Source organism: Danio rerio, chromosome 1, assembly GCF_049306965.1.
Source record: "Danio rerio strain Tuebingen ecotype United States chromosome 1, GRCz12tu, whole genome shotgun sequence".
In the NCBI taxonomy this organism is placed as follows: Eukaryota; Metazoa; Chordata; class Actinopteri; order Cypriniformes; family Danionidae; genus Danio; species Danio rerio.
This window is the reverse complement of record NC_133176.1, coordinates 33,358,792-33,376,357: the sequence shown is the minus strand read 5'-3', so window position 1 is coordinate 33,376,357 and position 17,566 is coordinate 33,358,792. Positions and strand designations below refer to the sequence as shown.

The 17,566-nt window shown below is 38.4% G+C and overlaps 2 protein-coding genes across 5 annotated transcripts in view; both read right to left on the bottom strand.

Annotated features, from left to right (window-relative positions):
• cpb2 (carboxypeptidase B2 (plasma)) overlaps positions 1-17,566 on the bottom strand; it is a 72,581-nt gene that overhangs the window by 44,317 nt on the left and 10,698 nt on the right. The gene's annotated exons all lie outside the window — the stretch shown is intronic.
• The window catches only part of zc3h13 (zinc finger CCCH-type containing 13), a 31,226-nt gene that overhangs the window by 10,090 nt on the left and 3,570 nt on the right, over positions 1-17,566 (bottom strand). For 2 of the 4 annotated variants that reach the window (XM_068219739.2, XM_073946074.1), the window contains exons 3-16: positions 17,456-17,565; positions 17,239-17,353; positions 17,023-17,134; positions 16,412-16,539; positions 16,263-16,307; positions 15,618-15,796; positions 15,326-15,526; positions 15,054-15,206; positions 12,000-12,361; positions 8,169-8,624; positions 6,172-6,378; positions 3,758-4,250; positions 1,549-1,658; positions 228-1,466 (exon numbers count right to left, since the gene is read on the bottom strand). In XM_068219739.2, coding sequence (XP_068075840.1) covers positions 228-1,466; positions 1,549-1,658; positions 3,758-4,250; positions 6,172-6,378; positions 8,169-8,624; positions 12,000-12,361; positions 15,054-15,206; positions 15,326-15,526; positions 15,618-15,796; positions 16,263-16,307; positions 16,412-16,539; positions 17,023-17,134; positions 17,239-17,353; positions 17,456-17,565 — 3,910 coding nt within the window. The remainder of the gene's footprint in view (positions 1-227; positions 1,467-1,548; positions 1,659-3,757; positions 4,251-6,171; positions 6,379-8,168; positions 8,625-11,999; positions 12,362-15,053; positions 15,207-15,325; positions 15,527-15,617; positions 15,797-16,262; positions 16,308-16,411; positions 16,540-17,022; positions 17,135-17,238; positions 17,354-17,455; position 17,566) is intronic. The other 2 variants (XM_073946082.1, NM_200522.2) reach the window with 1 other exon arrangement.

Below are 17,566 nucleotides of genomic sequence, written 5' to 3'. Positions count from 1 at the left end.
CATGCTTCATAAAAAAATAGTATTTGGAGTCAATAGGTTAGAGTAAAATCTAAAATCAAGCTGAAAACACTGAAGTTTTTTAAAATTAGTATTAAATGAAATCCTCGACTACAAGTCTTTAAATACATTAAAAAAAAATTGTTTAACAAAAACATCTTGAGATAAAAAATCATTGTCAACAATAATACGATTAAGATTTGTTTTAATAATAAACCATAAAGTCTCACCTGAGGAAGTACTCCGACTGGGTTCTCCTCTGCGAAGCTGATCGATCCTTGACTTCCTCTCTCCCACCATCTGTTCATTAGCCACGACCCTCTCCCTGTCTCTGTCCCTCTCTCGTTCCCTCTCCCGTTCCCTTTCTCTCTCTCGGTCTCGCTCTCTGGAATTGCCCCCTTGCAGGAGTCCTCTGCGGGACCTCATCCCCTGAGGCCCGTCATCACGGTGAGCCGACTCGTTAGAAGGCGAGCGCAGTCTTCTTGAAGATGCCCGGCTTTGGTTACTGCCCATGCTGCTGCTGCGCTGCTGCTGCTGCATGTCTGCTTGCTGCGGTTTACGCAGCATGTGTTGCGGCAGTAACGGTTGCAAAGGAAGAGACTGCATAAGCATAGGAGGATCAGGGAGCAGCGGTGCAATAGGAGGGTCTGTACGGTCCCGGCCACCACCACGTGCTCCCCTTCTAGGTGGCAGCCTTTCTGGAGGCCTATCAGATGGCATGGAGGCAGTGGAGGTCTCACCACGCTCCGGTACATCCTCATCAGACCAGTCACTGAAGTTGGCATCTAATTTTACTGGGAGAGAACTCTGTCCAGCTGTTAAAGCCCTCTGGGAGGGAAGGTCATCCTTATTGATTGGCGGAGGTGTACGTGGGCCTCGGCGCCTCTTACTAAGGGGCTGTTGAGTGACCAGTTCATCCTCGGAAACATCGGACTCAGCACCTCGTGAGCGCTTGCGCTTTCTTTCTAAGGCTTTCTTCTTGGGTGTCTTGCGAGGAGAGAGGAGAGCCGGAGGGGCTTCAGCCACAGTGGAAGAAATTGGGGGTTCAGGGTTACTACGATCACCTCCTCCAGATACCCCGTCATCCTCTTTACGATTCTTCTTCATATTTTTCTTTTGAGTTTTTGTCTTTTTCTTGGTCTCCTCATGGACCGCTGACAAAGCATCCCTTTCCTCCATGGGAGGCGTCAGGGCAGTAGAAGGGAGGTCTCTCTGCTCTTTTCCCCTCCTAGATTCAGGGACTCCCGTAACAGAAACATCTGAAGCGTGTTCTCCACGACGCTCTGCTGCTCTTCCTGCTCTCTCGCCACGGGAATCCACCTCCTCGTGTCGACCACGGACATCTTTTTTATCCACGCGACGATCTTCATCCTTCCAGCGACTGTGTTTTTCATCAGTAAAGGAGCGGACAGGCGAGCGAGCGGTCTCCTGAGGACGAACCACCTGACTCAGCAGACGATGCTTATCACCTATGATAAAAGCATATAACGGATTATATTTTCTGCATGATTGCACCAAAACAATCTTACACTTGCACTGTTGAACTCCTACTTTTCTCCTCAGTGCTGTTGTAACCATCACTGTCTGGAGGGCTCACATCTCGCGCTCTTTTAGGAGATGGCCTTGGACTGGGAGTGTTCTCAGCACGATGTCTCTTACGGCTGCACACAAAAAGGAAAAAAAAAAACTGTAACACTACTCTTCAAAATGTTTATATTATTTAAGCTTCATATTCTACACTTAAATCTTTCTATATTAATGCATTTCTCTGTGTGCAAATTGTTCTAATATTCTAGTACAGTGGTTCTTAAACTGTGGTACATGTACCACAAGTGGTACGCAGGCTTCCTTCTAGTGGTACGCGGAGGAATTGCTAAATAATTAAAGTAAAAAAATGAACACACTTTTAACCCTTTGACGCGTACAATAACAACGATGTGATCAAGAAAATTCATTTTAATAGGCTAAACTTTTTGTTTTATTTTCAATTTTCTAATGTTTGTTATGTATTCTATCATTTGAGGTTATTTTCCTCCCCATACTTGTATTAGTTGTTGGGGCGTATCTTGTATTTTTATATTCCAATGTTGACCGGTATAGTTTATTCACTTGCTTCTTTGACACACATAGCCAACTCTAACGAGCAGTAAGCAGATCTAATTTCTAATTTAAATATGTAAATACAATTCATGTATTTAAAATACAAGTTAATATTTACATTTCAAAGATATACAAATAAGTCATATACATGCAACATATTTTTTAAAATTTATCAAACAGAGTTATAAATGAATACTATGACATACGGTATAACCTATATTTGAGGTCCAAGAAACATTTGCAGGTTTTGATGAATAGGCTACTTTATGATAATACTCTACATTTAAGTACAGCAGTTTTCTTTGAACTTTTTAAAAACAGTGCCATTTTTAATTTACTTTTAAAATCACATTTTAATTTAAACATTGACATTTTAATTTTTTTTAACTAAGTGTGTTATTGTTCAAACTATTAATTATGTTTAAAGTGACTGACAGTAATAAATATCCATAATAATAAGAATTAATCTGCCAAGTTTGTGAACTATGCAGAGCTGTAGCCGCTTTATTAGGCCTACTATGTATTTCAATACCAATCATTATGGTGGTACTTGGAGAGACCATTTTTTCCGAAGTGGTACTTGGGTGAAAAAAGTTCAAGAAACACTGTTCTAGAAGAACCAAATATGACATCTTTAAATGTGCTTTAGTTTTGTGTTTTGAACAAAACAGGACAATCATCTGTGCCAAAAAGTGGCAAAAAATAACCCAATAGCCATGTGAAAGACTGTTGGCTTATTGACTTCTTCACGGTTATAATGTTAAAACATTACGGATAAATAAACTATGCAATGTTCAGTTGCATTGTTTATTTTCAAAGACTAGTTTTCTGAAAATAAGTAATCAAATTGAAAGTTTCTCACTTGAAAATGTCATCAGCATTTTATGAAATTACACACAAAATGGATGTTTTACTCAAACAAATGCTTAAAAATAGTAGATCTAGGAAAGCTGATCTTTTAGCATCACAGAAATGTATTTATTTACACTTCTCTCAGCAGTCCGAATAGCAAAACAAGTCTGCTAACAGAATATCCCTACAAAGATATTTAAAAAAAATTTCACCCATGTGAAGTACAACATGGACTGAGATATCAGGCTATTAGCAATTTGAATATTAAGTAAGTTATTGTATTGGCTAGTCTCTAAGGCAGTGCTTAAGATCTAAACTCCGTGGCAGCTTTTTTGCTTCTTTCCCCAAATCAGTCGCCATTTATATGAAACTAATAAGATCATTAAAAGGGAGAATGTCAATCAAAGTGTTTATGCAGTTTTTATCAAGTGTGGTTATAAAAAAAATAGAATTATTTATTTTGTAGCATCAAAGGCTGTCTATATTCTCACACCGTTGCCACACAATTGTGTTGAAACACCTTATAAAACTGATTTTTGCATGATGGGTTCCCTTCAAGGCAGTGGTGCTCAACCCTGTTCCTGGAAATCAACCTTCCTGCAAAGTTCAGCTCCAAACCTGATCAAACACCTGAAAGAATTAATTAGGACCTGAACAGCACTCGATAATTACAGGCAGGAGTGTTTGATATGGGTTCAACTGAAATCTGCAGGAAGGTCGATCTCCAGGAACAGGGTTGGTCACTCCTGCTTTGAGGTATTCTAACAAGCTTGCACTTAACTGGGATCAATAACATTGGAGTACTTACATGTTCTTTCTGTCTTCATGAGCATCTCGGGGAGGGCGGTCTTCTCTTGACTCATCTCTTCTTTCCCGCCTCTCCTCTCTTCCTTTCTCTCTTTCATCCCACTCCCGCTGCCTTTCCCTTTCTCTTTGCTCCCTTTCCCGTTCCCTCTCCTTCCTCTCTCGTTCCCTTTCCCTCTCCCGCTCTTCTCTCTCCCTTTCCCGCTCCTCCCTCTCTCTTTCTCTCTCCTCCCTCTCTCGTTCCCTTTCCCTCTCTCTCTCCCTGGTTCTCTCGCGTTCTCTTTCAGCCTCTCTTTCCCGCTCTTTCTCCCTCTCTCTCTCCTTCTCCCTTTCCCGTTCCCTCTCTCTTTCTCTATCCCTCTCCTTCTCCCTCTCACGGGTACGATCATCTCGTCTGTCATCCCCTCTGTCATTCCGACGATCATCTCTTCTCTCTTCACGCTCCAGATCCTCGCCACGGTTTTGCTGGCGGACAGGAGAGGGCGCTCTTTGTTCTGCTGAAAAAAAGAAGTTTTATTTTCTCCAAATAAATTTCCATCTACAGTCAAGCAAGGTGAGTTTATTTATTTAGCACGTCATACACAAATTGTAACTTAAGGTGCTTTAAAGCAAGCTTTAAAGAAATAAAAAAGGCCTAAAAGTGCAATCTCTCAGCATTGAACAAAGGCACATTTAGTCAAACATCAGTTTACCGAAAACAAAATAGTTTCATCTAGTATAGTTGCGACTCTGGACTTCTAGTTGTGTAGATAATTATAGTATTTTAGAGATCCACCAACTGCAATTTTTCATGATTGATTCTGTTTTCAGATTTTTCAGTTAGTGTGAACTGCCAATACTGATTTTTGCAATTTCCAATTTTCTTACATAGAAGTATATTTACAATAAAAAAATAAAAAATAAACCAATCATAACAGTTAAAAATAAACATCACAGTTTCCCACAAACTCCATTACAACTAAAAAGTGTTTGGCTGTGTCCGAAACCGCCTTCTACTCAGTTGGTACTGCATTTGAATTTAAACGTACTACTCGGCCATTAGAAAAGTACATTCTATACAGTATGAATGTGAAAAGTATGAATGGAATTCGGACGTACTACATCCGCCATTTTGTCATGGTCACGTGACCTACCTGCGTCAGTTGCGTCGCCTCACTTCCATTCACGTATTATGTGAATTGAATAAATATAAATTTACGCACATTAACACATGTAAATACATAGACTTAATGATGGGCTAAAAACCTGTGCAAATCAGTGGATTTTTGCACGTGCAGATTCCATGTGGGCCTACCCATAACTCATTAAGAGAATAAGCACAACCCTGTTAGACCATGTGCCAGGGCGCAAAGCGTATTTTTCAATTCATAAAATAGCAGAAGTGGATTTGGACACGCCCATAATGATTTTGCCTAGATCATTAAAAAAAGAGCCCTTTATCTCTCTAAACTCAATTATAACTGATGTTTAGCAGAATTCTTTCCTCATGCAGCAATCATTTTAAAAACAGCTCAAAAGTAAAGCGTTTATTATGACTTTAAAAAATGATCAAATTAATCAGGCAAAATTCTTATGCTGCATTCACACTAGACGCCGAAGAAGCGACAAGCACAAGTGATTTAAATGTCAAGTCAACAAAAAGACTGCGGTGCGATACACGTGAATGAGTGCGCGCGAATGACGCAACTAGCGGCATGCTTATCATGTAGCGCCTGCTGTTGGTGTCTTGGGGGAAAATCCTCCTGCCAACACAAGACAACAGTTCATCATAGTGGGCACGGCTCAGTGGGAAACACCGCTGAAAGCTTCCATCATCCAGGTATAGTTTCTAAAGGGGTTTATGAACTCACAGAGCTGGGGGCACCTCTGAAAGGATCTAATGGACTCAGACACAGCGAATCTATGCTGTTTTTCAGCCAACATAAAGCACATAAAGACAGTTATACTTTCAATAAAATCCATGTCATTTAGCAATGAAGCTAGTGTCACCAGGCAGATAGAAGCCCTACCCACGATGCGAATCGACATCTGTTGTGAAGCAGATTTAACATGCGAATGAAGTGGATTTGACGCACGAATAAAGAGAGTAAATTCAAAAAGTTCACACATCTATTTACACGTGAATAATGCAATTTATCTGCGTGTGTCACGTCTGGTGTGAACACAGTCTGAATAGTTTATTTAGATGAAGGTGTTGCACCAAATGTTTTTATGGTTGCTGTGGCTGCAAATCGTGAACATAGAGCCACATTCACACCTTGGCTGGTCAAACTGTGCATCTTTATTTGCACAAGAAAACAACAACGATTCAAGCAATTCAACATCCAAGACTACACTGTAAATGATTATGTGTTCTATAATTAGCAGCAGTAAGCTGATTGCAATTAATAATAAAAAGTACATCACTTGACTAGTCACCTCGTTCTCTGTTGTCACGGCGATCTCTCTCATTATGTGCTCCCCGTCGTTCATCTCTGGGCTGCTCTCCTCTCGGTCGGTCATCATAGCGATCGCGATCAGTGTTCCTCTCTGTGCTCCTCTCTCTCAGACCACTGCTACGTGACTCCCAGCTGTCGTGTCCACTAGCACTGCTATTGTCAGCCTGTGATGCTCTACTACCACGAGCTGAAATGGAAACATATGATTAATTTATTTATAAATTAACTCAAATATTTTAAAGAATATGACACATTTTTACACAAAATAAAATTATTCAGAGGAGATTCCTTGGATTTATGTATTTATTTACGTTAAGTGGCTGTAATCAATTTATATGGGCTGAATTTAAACAAACAAATTAATTTGAATTTTATTACACTTAATTTGTTTGTTTAAATTCAAAACAAATTAATTTTTGCAATAGTTTTGCAGACGTAAATTTTTTCAGTGTACTTTACTGCAGCATTATTGTGCATAAAACTGGAAAAGTAACAGTTCACAGCTAAAATGTGTAACAAATTAAATGTATTACATAAACCCGAGAAATTAATTATAGCGCTGTTATTGTGAGCTTTAATATATATCCAACTTCCTGCACTAAAGCACACCATACCAGTCAACCTTCCCGTTTTTCCTGTATTTTACAATTCTTTCCCGCTATCATCCTGTAAATATATATTTTTTACCATATTTCTCCCATTTTTCAATCTTTCTATGAAGGATGGCCAATCCTCCATATTCGCAACCCATACCGCCAAACCACCAGGGATCGCCCCTTGCTCTTAAATGTAAATCTGTTCTGTACTTTCATTTTATTTAGGCATAAAAACACTTTGAAATAAATATAAATAGGCAAAATTCCCTTCCTTTCCATTACAGGCACCGTTGCCCCTCCTCAAAAAGACAGTTCATGTATTGGTGCTTGACTGTCAGACACTCCATAGTGATAAATAGATGACGTTTCCCAAACACATTTTGTACACTCGATTTGAAGCAGAGCAAAGGTGGACACTCTGGGTTTTGGGTGCGTGTTTGAACTGACATAAATACATAATAATAATAATTATAATAATAATAATAACAACAACAACAACATCTAAATGTGCCAATCTTGGTGGGTTCTTTTAAACACAACACATTTTGTCTTAAATGAGTATAAACAGTTAGGAAAGCAATGGCATGCTTTCATAAGATGTGTGCATTTTTACAGTGGCACCTCTGTAAATGTAATCAAATAAAAAACAAAAAACAAATAAGAGATTCATTCACGGCTCTTAAATCAACGTTTAAATTATACAGTGAAGAAAAGGTTAATGAGACTTGATAACTTGATTGAATTTCTTTAGAATAGCTATTATTTTTAATAGGCTAAACTGTTTGCTAATTTATTAGCAGCTTTTTCTAATCTATACTAATTATTCTATCCTTTGTTAATAATAATAAAAAACACATCACTGACGGTTTTTAACTGTTTATTTACAATAAAACAGCCAGATGAACAGATTTAGTCATTTTGAGATTTTCTCTTATTTTCACATCCCAATATTGACAGGTATAAAACACACATGTACACTGTGTGCTACCTGCACACATATTTTTAAAGTAATTGCAAACAAAATTTTAACGGTCATCAGCATCTTATATCTTTGTAAGTTCTTAATATTTAGATAGAAAACTTTTATATGTATGTACAGTAAATCTGATGTTGTTCTCTCTTCTGGCTTTTGTTATCAGTCTCACACGAGTTTTGTTTACTTTTTCTGAAAGTCTTGATAACACCATTGTGAAGTTTTCTCTTTTATTATTTCAGCAAAAAAATTCTCCCATTCACTGCACTTTAAGCTTACACAGCTACTGTATGACGACTTATGCTACTGAGAAACCCGGATATGTGAAAAGGATTCACATATCCTTTTCACATATAGGATCAATTGTAACAGTGCAGTGAAAATTCGGTATGTAGTTGTTCCCCTCACCTTTTTCTGTGACATCTGATCCGTGACCCCTCCCTCTGCCTGTTCTTTCAACTCGAGATTCATTCCTATTGTCCGTTCTAGCGTCATTCCTCATATCCTCCCTTCCGTGTCCTCTTCCATAACTCCTTTCTTCCTGGGTCATCGTTTCCTCCTTTCTATGCATTTCAGTCCTTTCTCTCTCTCTTTCCCTCTCCCTTTCTCTTTCCCTATCCCGGTCTCTCTCTCTGTGCTCCAGTGGTTCTCGTCCCGAGCGTTCTCGCGTCTCTGCTGCACGGGCATCTCGAGTGTCTTTGACATCCCCACGATGCTGGCGTTCTTCACGGACATCTCGTCTGTCCCGTTCTCCACGCCGGTCTCGGCTGTCCCTGCAATCACGCTCCTCTCGAGAAGAACTCTGCACGATATCATAGTCTCGCTCATCCCGACTGCTGTCTTTCTCACGCTTCCCACGACTCTCTAAAGAAAGAAAAAAAATTAAGTAAGCAAACTTAACACATTTTATTGCTACACATTGGCAAAAACATGTTGAACTAGTTGGTTAGCTGACAACAAATGGTGAAATTACACACTACTTGTTTCAAAGTTAACTTTACCTAACAAAAAGGAAAAAGGAGTCATAAACTTTGGCTCCGAATAAGTCATAGAGTTAGCATTTTATCTCATTAAATGGAGTCAGTATTTAAAAAGTATGGTTGATAGGTTCATTTAAGTTTTTAAATACTTCCCAAATTATGTTTAACAGAGCAAGGAAATGTTCACAGTATGTCTGATACTATTTTTTCTTCTGGAGAAAGTCTTATTAGTTTCATTTGGGCTAGAATAAAAGCAGTTTTTGTTTTTTAATGAACCATAATAAGGTGAATATTATCAACCTCTTTAAGCAAAAATTTTTACAACTGTCTGCAGAACAAACTATCATTATAAAATAACTTGCCTAATTACCCTAACCTGCCTAGTACCTTATTAACCTAGTTAAGCTAAATGTTAATTATTAATTAAAATTAAATGTCACTTTAAGCTGTATAGAAGTGTCTTGTAAAATATCATTTTCTGTCATCATGGCCAAGATAAAATAAATCAGTTATTATAAATGAGTTATAAAAACTATTATGTTTAGAAATGTGTTAAAAAAACCGTTAAACAGAAATTGGGGGGGATGGGCTAAACAGAGAGCTAATAATTCTGACTTTTATACATATATATATATATATAGGGCTGGGCGATAATTCGATATCGATAATTATCACGATATAAAATTTTTCGATAAAACTATGACAGTTCAATAATTGCTGGATAATAATTACGCACTATGCGTAACGTTGCGCAAGCATTTTGCAGTCTGCCCTTCCGATTGCCGCATGCTGTAGAAGTTTACACCCATACAGTGTTAATTGTACTTAAGAGAGTAAGAAATAAAAGGGTAAAAAAGGTCTGAGCCACACACAAGAATTGTCACTAGACCTCAGTCATGAGCTATGTAGTTTTTTGCTATCCGACACAAAACAGCAACGTGCACTGCAAACTGCGCAGACGACTCGTGTCATCAAAAGCAGGCAAGACCACAAGCCTGTTTCATCATTTAAAACAAGACCACCCTTTTGAAGATGCTAAGAAATTACAGACCTAAACAAGTGCTGGAAAACCAGGGCAACTACCCAGCAGTCTCATGTCATCATTTTCGAAAGCCGTGGCTTACGAGAAAAACCCCCCGAAAAGACAGACGAAAGATATGACAGACAACACAATCTCAAACACATCCCAATGAACACTTGAAGCTTGCTCTACAGGCTATATTAAGGATATTTACACTACAACATTAACACTAATAAAAATAATATAATAAAGTAGCAAATTGAAAGGATCAAACAAAAATTGGTAAACTCGAGTAAGGGACGATAGTGAAGCCAAACAAAAGAAAGAAATATAACAAAACATTTCTAATTCATAAATAACTCCTTCAGCGCAGTGCACCACATTCTTCCCAACCCTGGATAAAATAAATATAAAGATGACATTCACCTCTTACCTGATGTCTTTAACAATACATTTTCTACGTGTTTGCAAAATGGAAGTCGTATGACATCTTCCCTATCCACCTTACTCTGAGAAAAGAGTGAACTTGACGAGATAGGGTAGCTCAATATTGTCGGGAAAGAGCCGAGCCAAAAAAATTAAAAAAAAATGAACAAAACTCACAAAATTTCTCAAAGTGGGCAAAAGTAATGCAAAATAATTTTACCCAAAGGAAAGTTAAGCAAAAACAACGAAAATCATAATCATGTGAGCAAAATACACCAAAAACGAGATCAAAGGAAAAAGCGCGCTCTCCGCTTTTTATTTCCCCGTGAGGCCGCACCATCTCCGCCTCACCTCCGAAATGCGGCCAGCTGCAGACTGCAGTGAATAATGCTAAGCTGACTCTCTGCTTTCTTGCTGATCCACTGCCATGTCCCGCTATACACCCGCAACCGACCTGCAATTAGCTAATTATGATGTATTTTTTTGTTACCCTACCCGCGGTTTATCCGCAGCGCCCGCAGATATAACCGCCATTTACACATCACTAACGGGAGGCAAAAGTACAACCTTTAGGGCTCCCCGCATGTTTTCGTTGTGATGCGCGATTAGTAAATTAAAAGTCTGCATAGGCCTATTTGTGCTAGTCTGTCAGACAAATGTGGTTAAAACATCCGCGGATATAATGGAGATCAGCGAATAACTGGGTTTATGTGTCCCGCTATATGCGATGTCAAGAGGTAAACTGCACACACTTGATTATGTAATGCGTGCACGTGTCTCACAGCGCAAAGCATAACTAAACCTTTACATGTACATGTTTAATCAGTCATCGATAAGATCTATTGATTAAAGTGTTATTGACAATCAATAGATCAAGTAATCGTTAGCATCCCTAAATAAAAATTTGTTAAAGTATATGTCACCCTAATACATCCAAATTCATCCAAAACTGAAAATTCTGTGACCATTAACTCACCTTTACTTGTTCCAAACCGGGTTTATTATTATTATTTTTTCTGATGTTGAACAATAATATCCAATAACTTGTAATGTCTTTGGTTGTAGAAAACTTGAACAGTAAATGCTGAATTAAGATTGTTCTTTTGTTTATTATTTTATTATTTATATTGTCAGACAGCTAAAACATTTCACTATATGTGTTAAATCAGCTGCACAAACAGATTGGCATACAGAAAATCTTATAAAATTGATAGACATAAAGATTTTACGTTTATCGTGATAAATATCGATATCAACTGATATGAAAAAATTATGATAATTTTTTTGTCATATCGCCCAGCTCTACATATACATATACATATATATATATATATATATATATATATATATTAGGGCTGTCAAATTATAAAAAACATATGTAATTAATCACGCTTTCTTGTAATTAATCACAAAACGAAACGCTGTATTAATTACAGAAATAAAAACACAGGCATTTAAGTGCCATTTGAACTTCAAAACAATCAATGCCAATTACAAACAAAAAAGATTTCCATGTTGGATTCTAAGTGGACCACACAAATCGTGATTAAAATCGAAAATGCAATATTGTTCAAATACAATGTGACAGCACGAGAGCGTTTTATCCACCATGTCACCATCTATAACGGATCAGCTGTGATCGGCACAGCCGTTTAACATCACTGTCCAAAATCACTCATGTTGTTTTGTGCATGTAGTCGAGTTTTACATCATCAATGCACCATAATATCAAATTGAACCGAATTGATGGCATGCTAATCGTGACCGAACCGAACCATGAAACCACTGTTCACATCCCTATGTGTGACTTACCATCTCTGCGCTCATGCCGTCTCTCCTGGACTGCTGGACTCCTTTCTTGCTCTGCTCTTCCCCTGTCCCTGTCCCTCTCCCGCTCCCGCTCTCTCTCCCTGCCCTGTGAGCGGTGAGAGGCACTGGGGCTGGACCTGCGAGGGGCAGATGCTGGGGATGGGTCCCTCTGGGGGGTGATGGATGAGCGAGAGCGGCGTGAGGATTGAGTGGGAGGGGGTGAGGCTGAGGGGGTGATGGAACTTCGTCTGTGGCGAGGGGATGGGGAGTGTCTCTGGGCTGAAGAGCCTGACTGTGAAGATGGGGACTGCTGTTGTCTGGAGGAAGGGGAAGTACTGCGGCGGTGACGGGGTGGAGTTCTAGACCTGAAAAAGCAAAGCACAAAAGATAAAAATCAAGATATATATATATATATATATATATATATATATATATATTTTTTTTTTTTACAATTTTTGAAATTCGAAATTGATGCAATAAAATGCTAAGTGCTAATGAAAAGCTAAGAATTTTGGGATATTTTGGCCAAAAAAGCAAATCAATGTCATATTGCATTAACCTCGAGAAAGACATTCAAAATGAAATCACAGCATACAGCTAGAAAGCACTGATCATATCTTGTATGATAAATATACCTTCAAACTTATTTAAAAAAATCTGTTTTCTGATTCACATTTTATCGGTACTGCCCAGCTCTGTGACACACTATGGGCCCTATCATACACCCGGCGCAATGTGGCACAAGATGTGACACAACAGTTATTTGCTATTTTCAACTTGGCGCAAGAGTGGTTTTGACGTTTTCTGCCACGCTGTTTAAATAACAAATGCATTTGCGCTCATATGTGCATCCATAGGCGTTCTGGTCTAAAAAGGAAGGCGTTCTGAGGTGCATTGCTAGCGCGTTGCTATTTTGAGAAACTATATTAGATAGACCAAAACAAAGCCGGTCTAAAGTCCAGCGCACAGTGCGTTAGTTGTGCGCCTCGCTTACAGCTTAATACAAACAAGATGTAGAGCAATACGCAAATAACTTTACATATGAAAAAGAATTTAAATATTAAGGATATATTTAGGATATAATAATGATATATATATAGGATCTAATAAGGATATAATTGATATATATGATATATGACATAAATATAAAGGATTAAAATATTACAAAACATAATTTTCTAGCCTACATCAATTAAAAAAAAAACTGCCTTCATGCCTTTTTCATCTTGGGAGGCTTTTTCAGTTCATTCATAACAATTTGCTTTTGTATAATGTTATCATTATTAGCAGTATTATTTATTATATCCATATTTATATTTGTTTTATTAAAAACAAGCTTAGATTTGCCCACCTGTCAGGTTTCAGACCATATGGGGCATAGCATGTGTATTTGGATATAACTCAGGTTTTTGACCACACTTCGCTATTATTGTTCATTTATTAGTTTGCTGGAAATTAGAACTGAATTTAGAAATAGTTTTGAAACAAATCTTTGTGCTTAACAAACGAAATTAATTATTTATAGGCTAATGGATATCTGTGCGTACACGGTTTCCCTCTCCACGAGATTGAAAGTAGATTATGAGATGCCTTATCTCTCATTCTCGCGCTGTAGATGCTCTGTTTAACTGTTTTCTTGCTAGTGAAATGCTCAGTTTTTCCACTTACACTAACTTTACGTCATGTAAATAGCAAATGCTCTTATGGCGCGACGCAACTGGCTCTTAAAGGGAATGGGAGATGAGACTCTGATTGGTCTATTCTCAAAACACACCTATAACTCATTAAGAAAGTAAGCTCAACCCTTTTAGATCATGCGCCACAGCGCAAAGCGGATTTTTCTGTCCTTAATATAGCAAAAGTGGACAATGACAAAAATGGACTATGAAAGTGTTTGCACCCTGCTCTTTTCGGTTTGCGCATGGACCGTCAAAATAGAGCCCTATAGGTTTAAACTCAACAGCCTGATTGCAAATCAAACAGACAAATAATTCTGGAATTGTAATAGATAGCGTAAGAGATTCCGGCTCCACTTGTTACTAAGGGTGTCACTGTCACGATCCTCCAAATCCTTGATTCGATTACATTTTCAATTCTAAAGTCACGGTTCGATTAGATTTTCGATTTAAAAAAGAAAAATCAAACAATATCATAAACAAATCATGCCGTTAATTGAATAAAGATAAGTTACACACATAATTGCCACCTGTCAATCATTTTTTCCGGAGGACTCGTGAAGAGGCAGTGATCTGTGTCCTTATAATAGTGTTGATAAAAAAGGTACACAACCAACAGGAACTAGCCAACAGTACCTGAGGTGTTCGCTAAAATTACCAAGTACAAGTGTGAAAGTGAAAGATTGAAGCAGTCTGCTGACCCGCTGACTGCCTGGACCCGCTGTCTCGAGTGCATGACAATGTGTGTGCGTCTCTGTGTGTGCCTGCCTGTGTGTGTGTGTGTGTGTGTGTTTGTGTGTGTGTGTGATCACATGATGTGCATTTTCAGTGGTAGTTAGGAAGGACAGCTGCTCAGAAATGCAAAACGCCAGTGTGGATGTGGATCGTTATCATTATAAAATGCCATTAAAAACTAAGACCTATTCATGTAAACAGGGCCTGTGTGTGTATTTTTCGTGAGAGGATTTGCAATAGGGGCGGAGGATCGCGATGCCGGTATTGTTTGTCGGCCCAACCCTAATACATAGCAGAGCTTGCAAACTGTTTTTTTTTTTTTTTTTTTTTTTGACAACACGAACGTTGTCAACATAACTCACTGGAAATCCAAAATACTTTTACACCGGCGACTTTTAAAAGAGGAGAAGGTTTAAGCTCTTCGACGGGTCTCCTGCGTCTGCAGTTTAAAAAAAGCTCTTCAACAAGCGTGTCTTTTTTCCTCTTAGCAAGCCAAGCTGACGTGACATGGGGCCATGGCAGCATCGACGATTCCATTTTTTCATTCGATAATCGAAATTGAGCATGAATTTCGATCGATTTCGATTTAAAATCAAAATCGAGACACCCTTACTTGTTACCATTTAATAAGTGCAGCTCCTCTCACCTATGCTGTGAGGCTTGTTTAGAGGAGGGTTTGGGAGATGATGACTTCCTTCTGGCTGGTGGAGATGCTTCCCTGGAAGGTGGGGAGAGACTTCCAGATCGTTCTTCTGAGGTCATTGAGCGTTTGGCTTTATGGGAACTGTCTGAACGATCCCTGCAATTAAGTAAAGGATAAAGGTGAATATGTCATGTTAATATTCATAACTAATTAGAAATGTTTTCACAAATTGACATTGTACAATTTACACTTCTACAAAATCTAGATGACCATACCTGCGCTTTTCTTTTTTCTCTTTGTGCTTCTCTGCATCTCGTCCTCTTTCTTTGCCTTCTTTAGTTTTGTCCTCAGATTTATCCTTGTTCTTGTGTTTGTTTTTGTGTTTTTTCCCAACCACTGGGTTCTCCACAGGGACTGGGGGTGGAGGACTGGGCGTCCGTGGCCCTTTTCTTTTACCATGGCCACTCTTAGATGACCTGTTAAAAAAATTATACAGCAAGTCAAGTACTTTAATTTTATAAACTTTTAATTTTCAAGTTAAATTTAAATGCTTAATATTACACTAACCTGCTGTCAGTCTCCTCTGCTCTCGTCTGGTCAGACACTGGTGAGGAAATAACTGAGGAAGTGGAGGACTTCTTCTCTTTCTTGCTGGGGTTCCCACCTTTCCCGCCTCTGTGTTTGGGTGAGCCGCTAGATTTACGAGATGATGGGGATCCTTTAGAGCTGGTGTGCTCAGGAGAAGCCTAAAATAGATCAATAACACATCTGTATAAACTACAAAAATAGCAGTCTATGCTAAAAGGTTATACACTGGTTACAATGCTAAAAGAACCATTTTAGGCGAAAATTCAACCAAAAATTTTAATTTTCTCACTATTCACCCTCCAAATAAGTGTTTTTTTTGTGCAACACAAAAGCAGATATTTTGGGTTTTTATTCAATAAATTTTTTTGGGGGGGGGGTGACCTATCACTTTAAGGCATAGGTCTCAAACTTAATTCCTGGAGGGCCGCAGCTCTGCACAGTTTCGCTCCAACCCCAATCAAACACAGCTGATCCAACTAATCAAGGTGTTCAAGACTAGTCTATTAAGCAGGTGTGAGTTGGAGGCGGTTGGAGGTAAACTATGCAGAGCTGTGGTCCTTCAGGGATTGAGTTTGTGACCACTGCATTAAGGAATTTTCCTTGTATGTCTGTGTTCAAACCTACCCTGTCTTTAGAACTACTGCCGGTCCTGGTTTTGGAGACCGATTCCTGTTGAGAATATGCATGCCATTACTCAGTGTTCAGGATTACTCTCACTCAAATTTTAAAGTATAGATACAGAAAATCAAACACAATGTAATTACACAACATACTTCTTTCTTGATGATGATTTCTTCTCGTTTGTCCATGTTCTCCTGCTCCAGCTTCATCAGCTCCCGCTGAATCTTCTGTCTCTTCATTTCAAGAGATAACTCGTAATCGTAATCACCGTTGTCAGAATCTAGCAAAACCAAAGACATGAATACAAATCAAATCATCCTCCTTTGCTTTTAAGGACAAGTTAAGCTGGAGTTACTCTAGAGTAATCTATCATTTTCTCTTCCTCATGTAATTCCAAACCCATTCGATTATATATATATATATATATATATATATATATATATATATATATATATATATATATATATATATATATATATATATACATATATATATATATATATACACTTTTAAAGTTAAAAGTATTGGAAATTGGAAGTGTATAAGGTTAAAGGGATAGTTCGCCCAAACATTTTCTGTTGACCACAAAGATAATTTGAAAAACAATGGAAACTGGAAACTTTGTGGTGAACTATCCCTTTAAGTAACAAGTGACAAATTTCATTCTTCTGTGTGCTATTTTATTTTATTGTTTTTTAATCAAATCAATCTTTTTAGCGTGTTTTCTTTCATCACACTCTTTAGCGTTTAGTTCATCTTTCACCTTCACGACTGGCTTCCCAATCTGCTGTTTCCTCCTCACTAGCTGGAGTGCGTTCTTTTGTGATTTTAATATCCTCCTTTTCTCTATGTCTGCCTCGGGATGAATCTCGCTGCTAATCAGAAAAAGCAAAAACATTATCAACAACAACTGCAAAACTCAACAGCGAAACCCTTGTTTATATGTTCCCCCCAAACAATCTAATCTAGAACAGCATACTCTGGTTGTGGGTGAAGTGGGCTCGTCTGCGTCTCTTTTTGGAGCGTCACCATCTACATCCTGTCTCTTATTCTTCATCCTCTCCCGGAGATCCCCAGTGGGCCTCTCGGCTGACCTACACACAAACACGCATGCCAAAAAGTCAAGCTTCCTGTCAGGTACTCATGTAGGTAACAATAAGTACATCCAGAAAAAAAAAATCTATGAAAAATCACACCTATTGAACGTTCCAGAGAAGCCTTTTCCTCGAGATGGGGTTCCATGTGTGTATCGACACGTGTTACCGTAACTACAGTTCCCAGTCTTTAACCAGTTTCTACAATGAGTC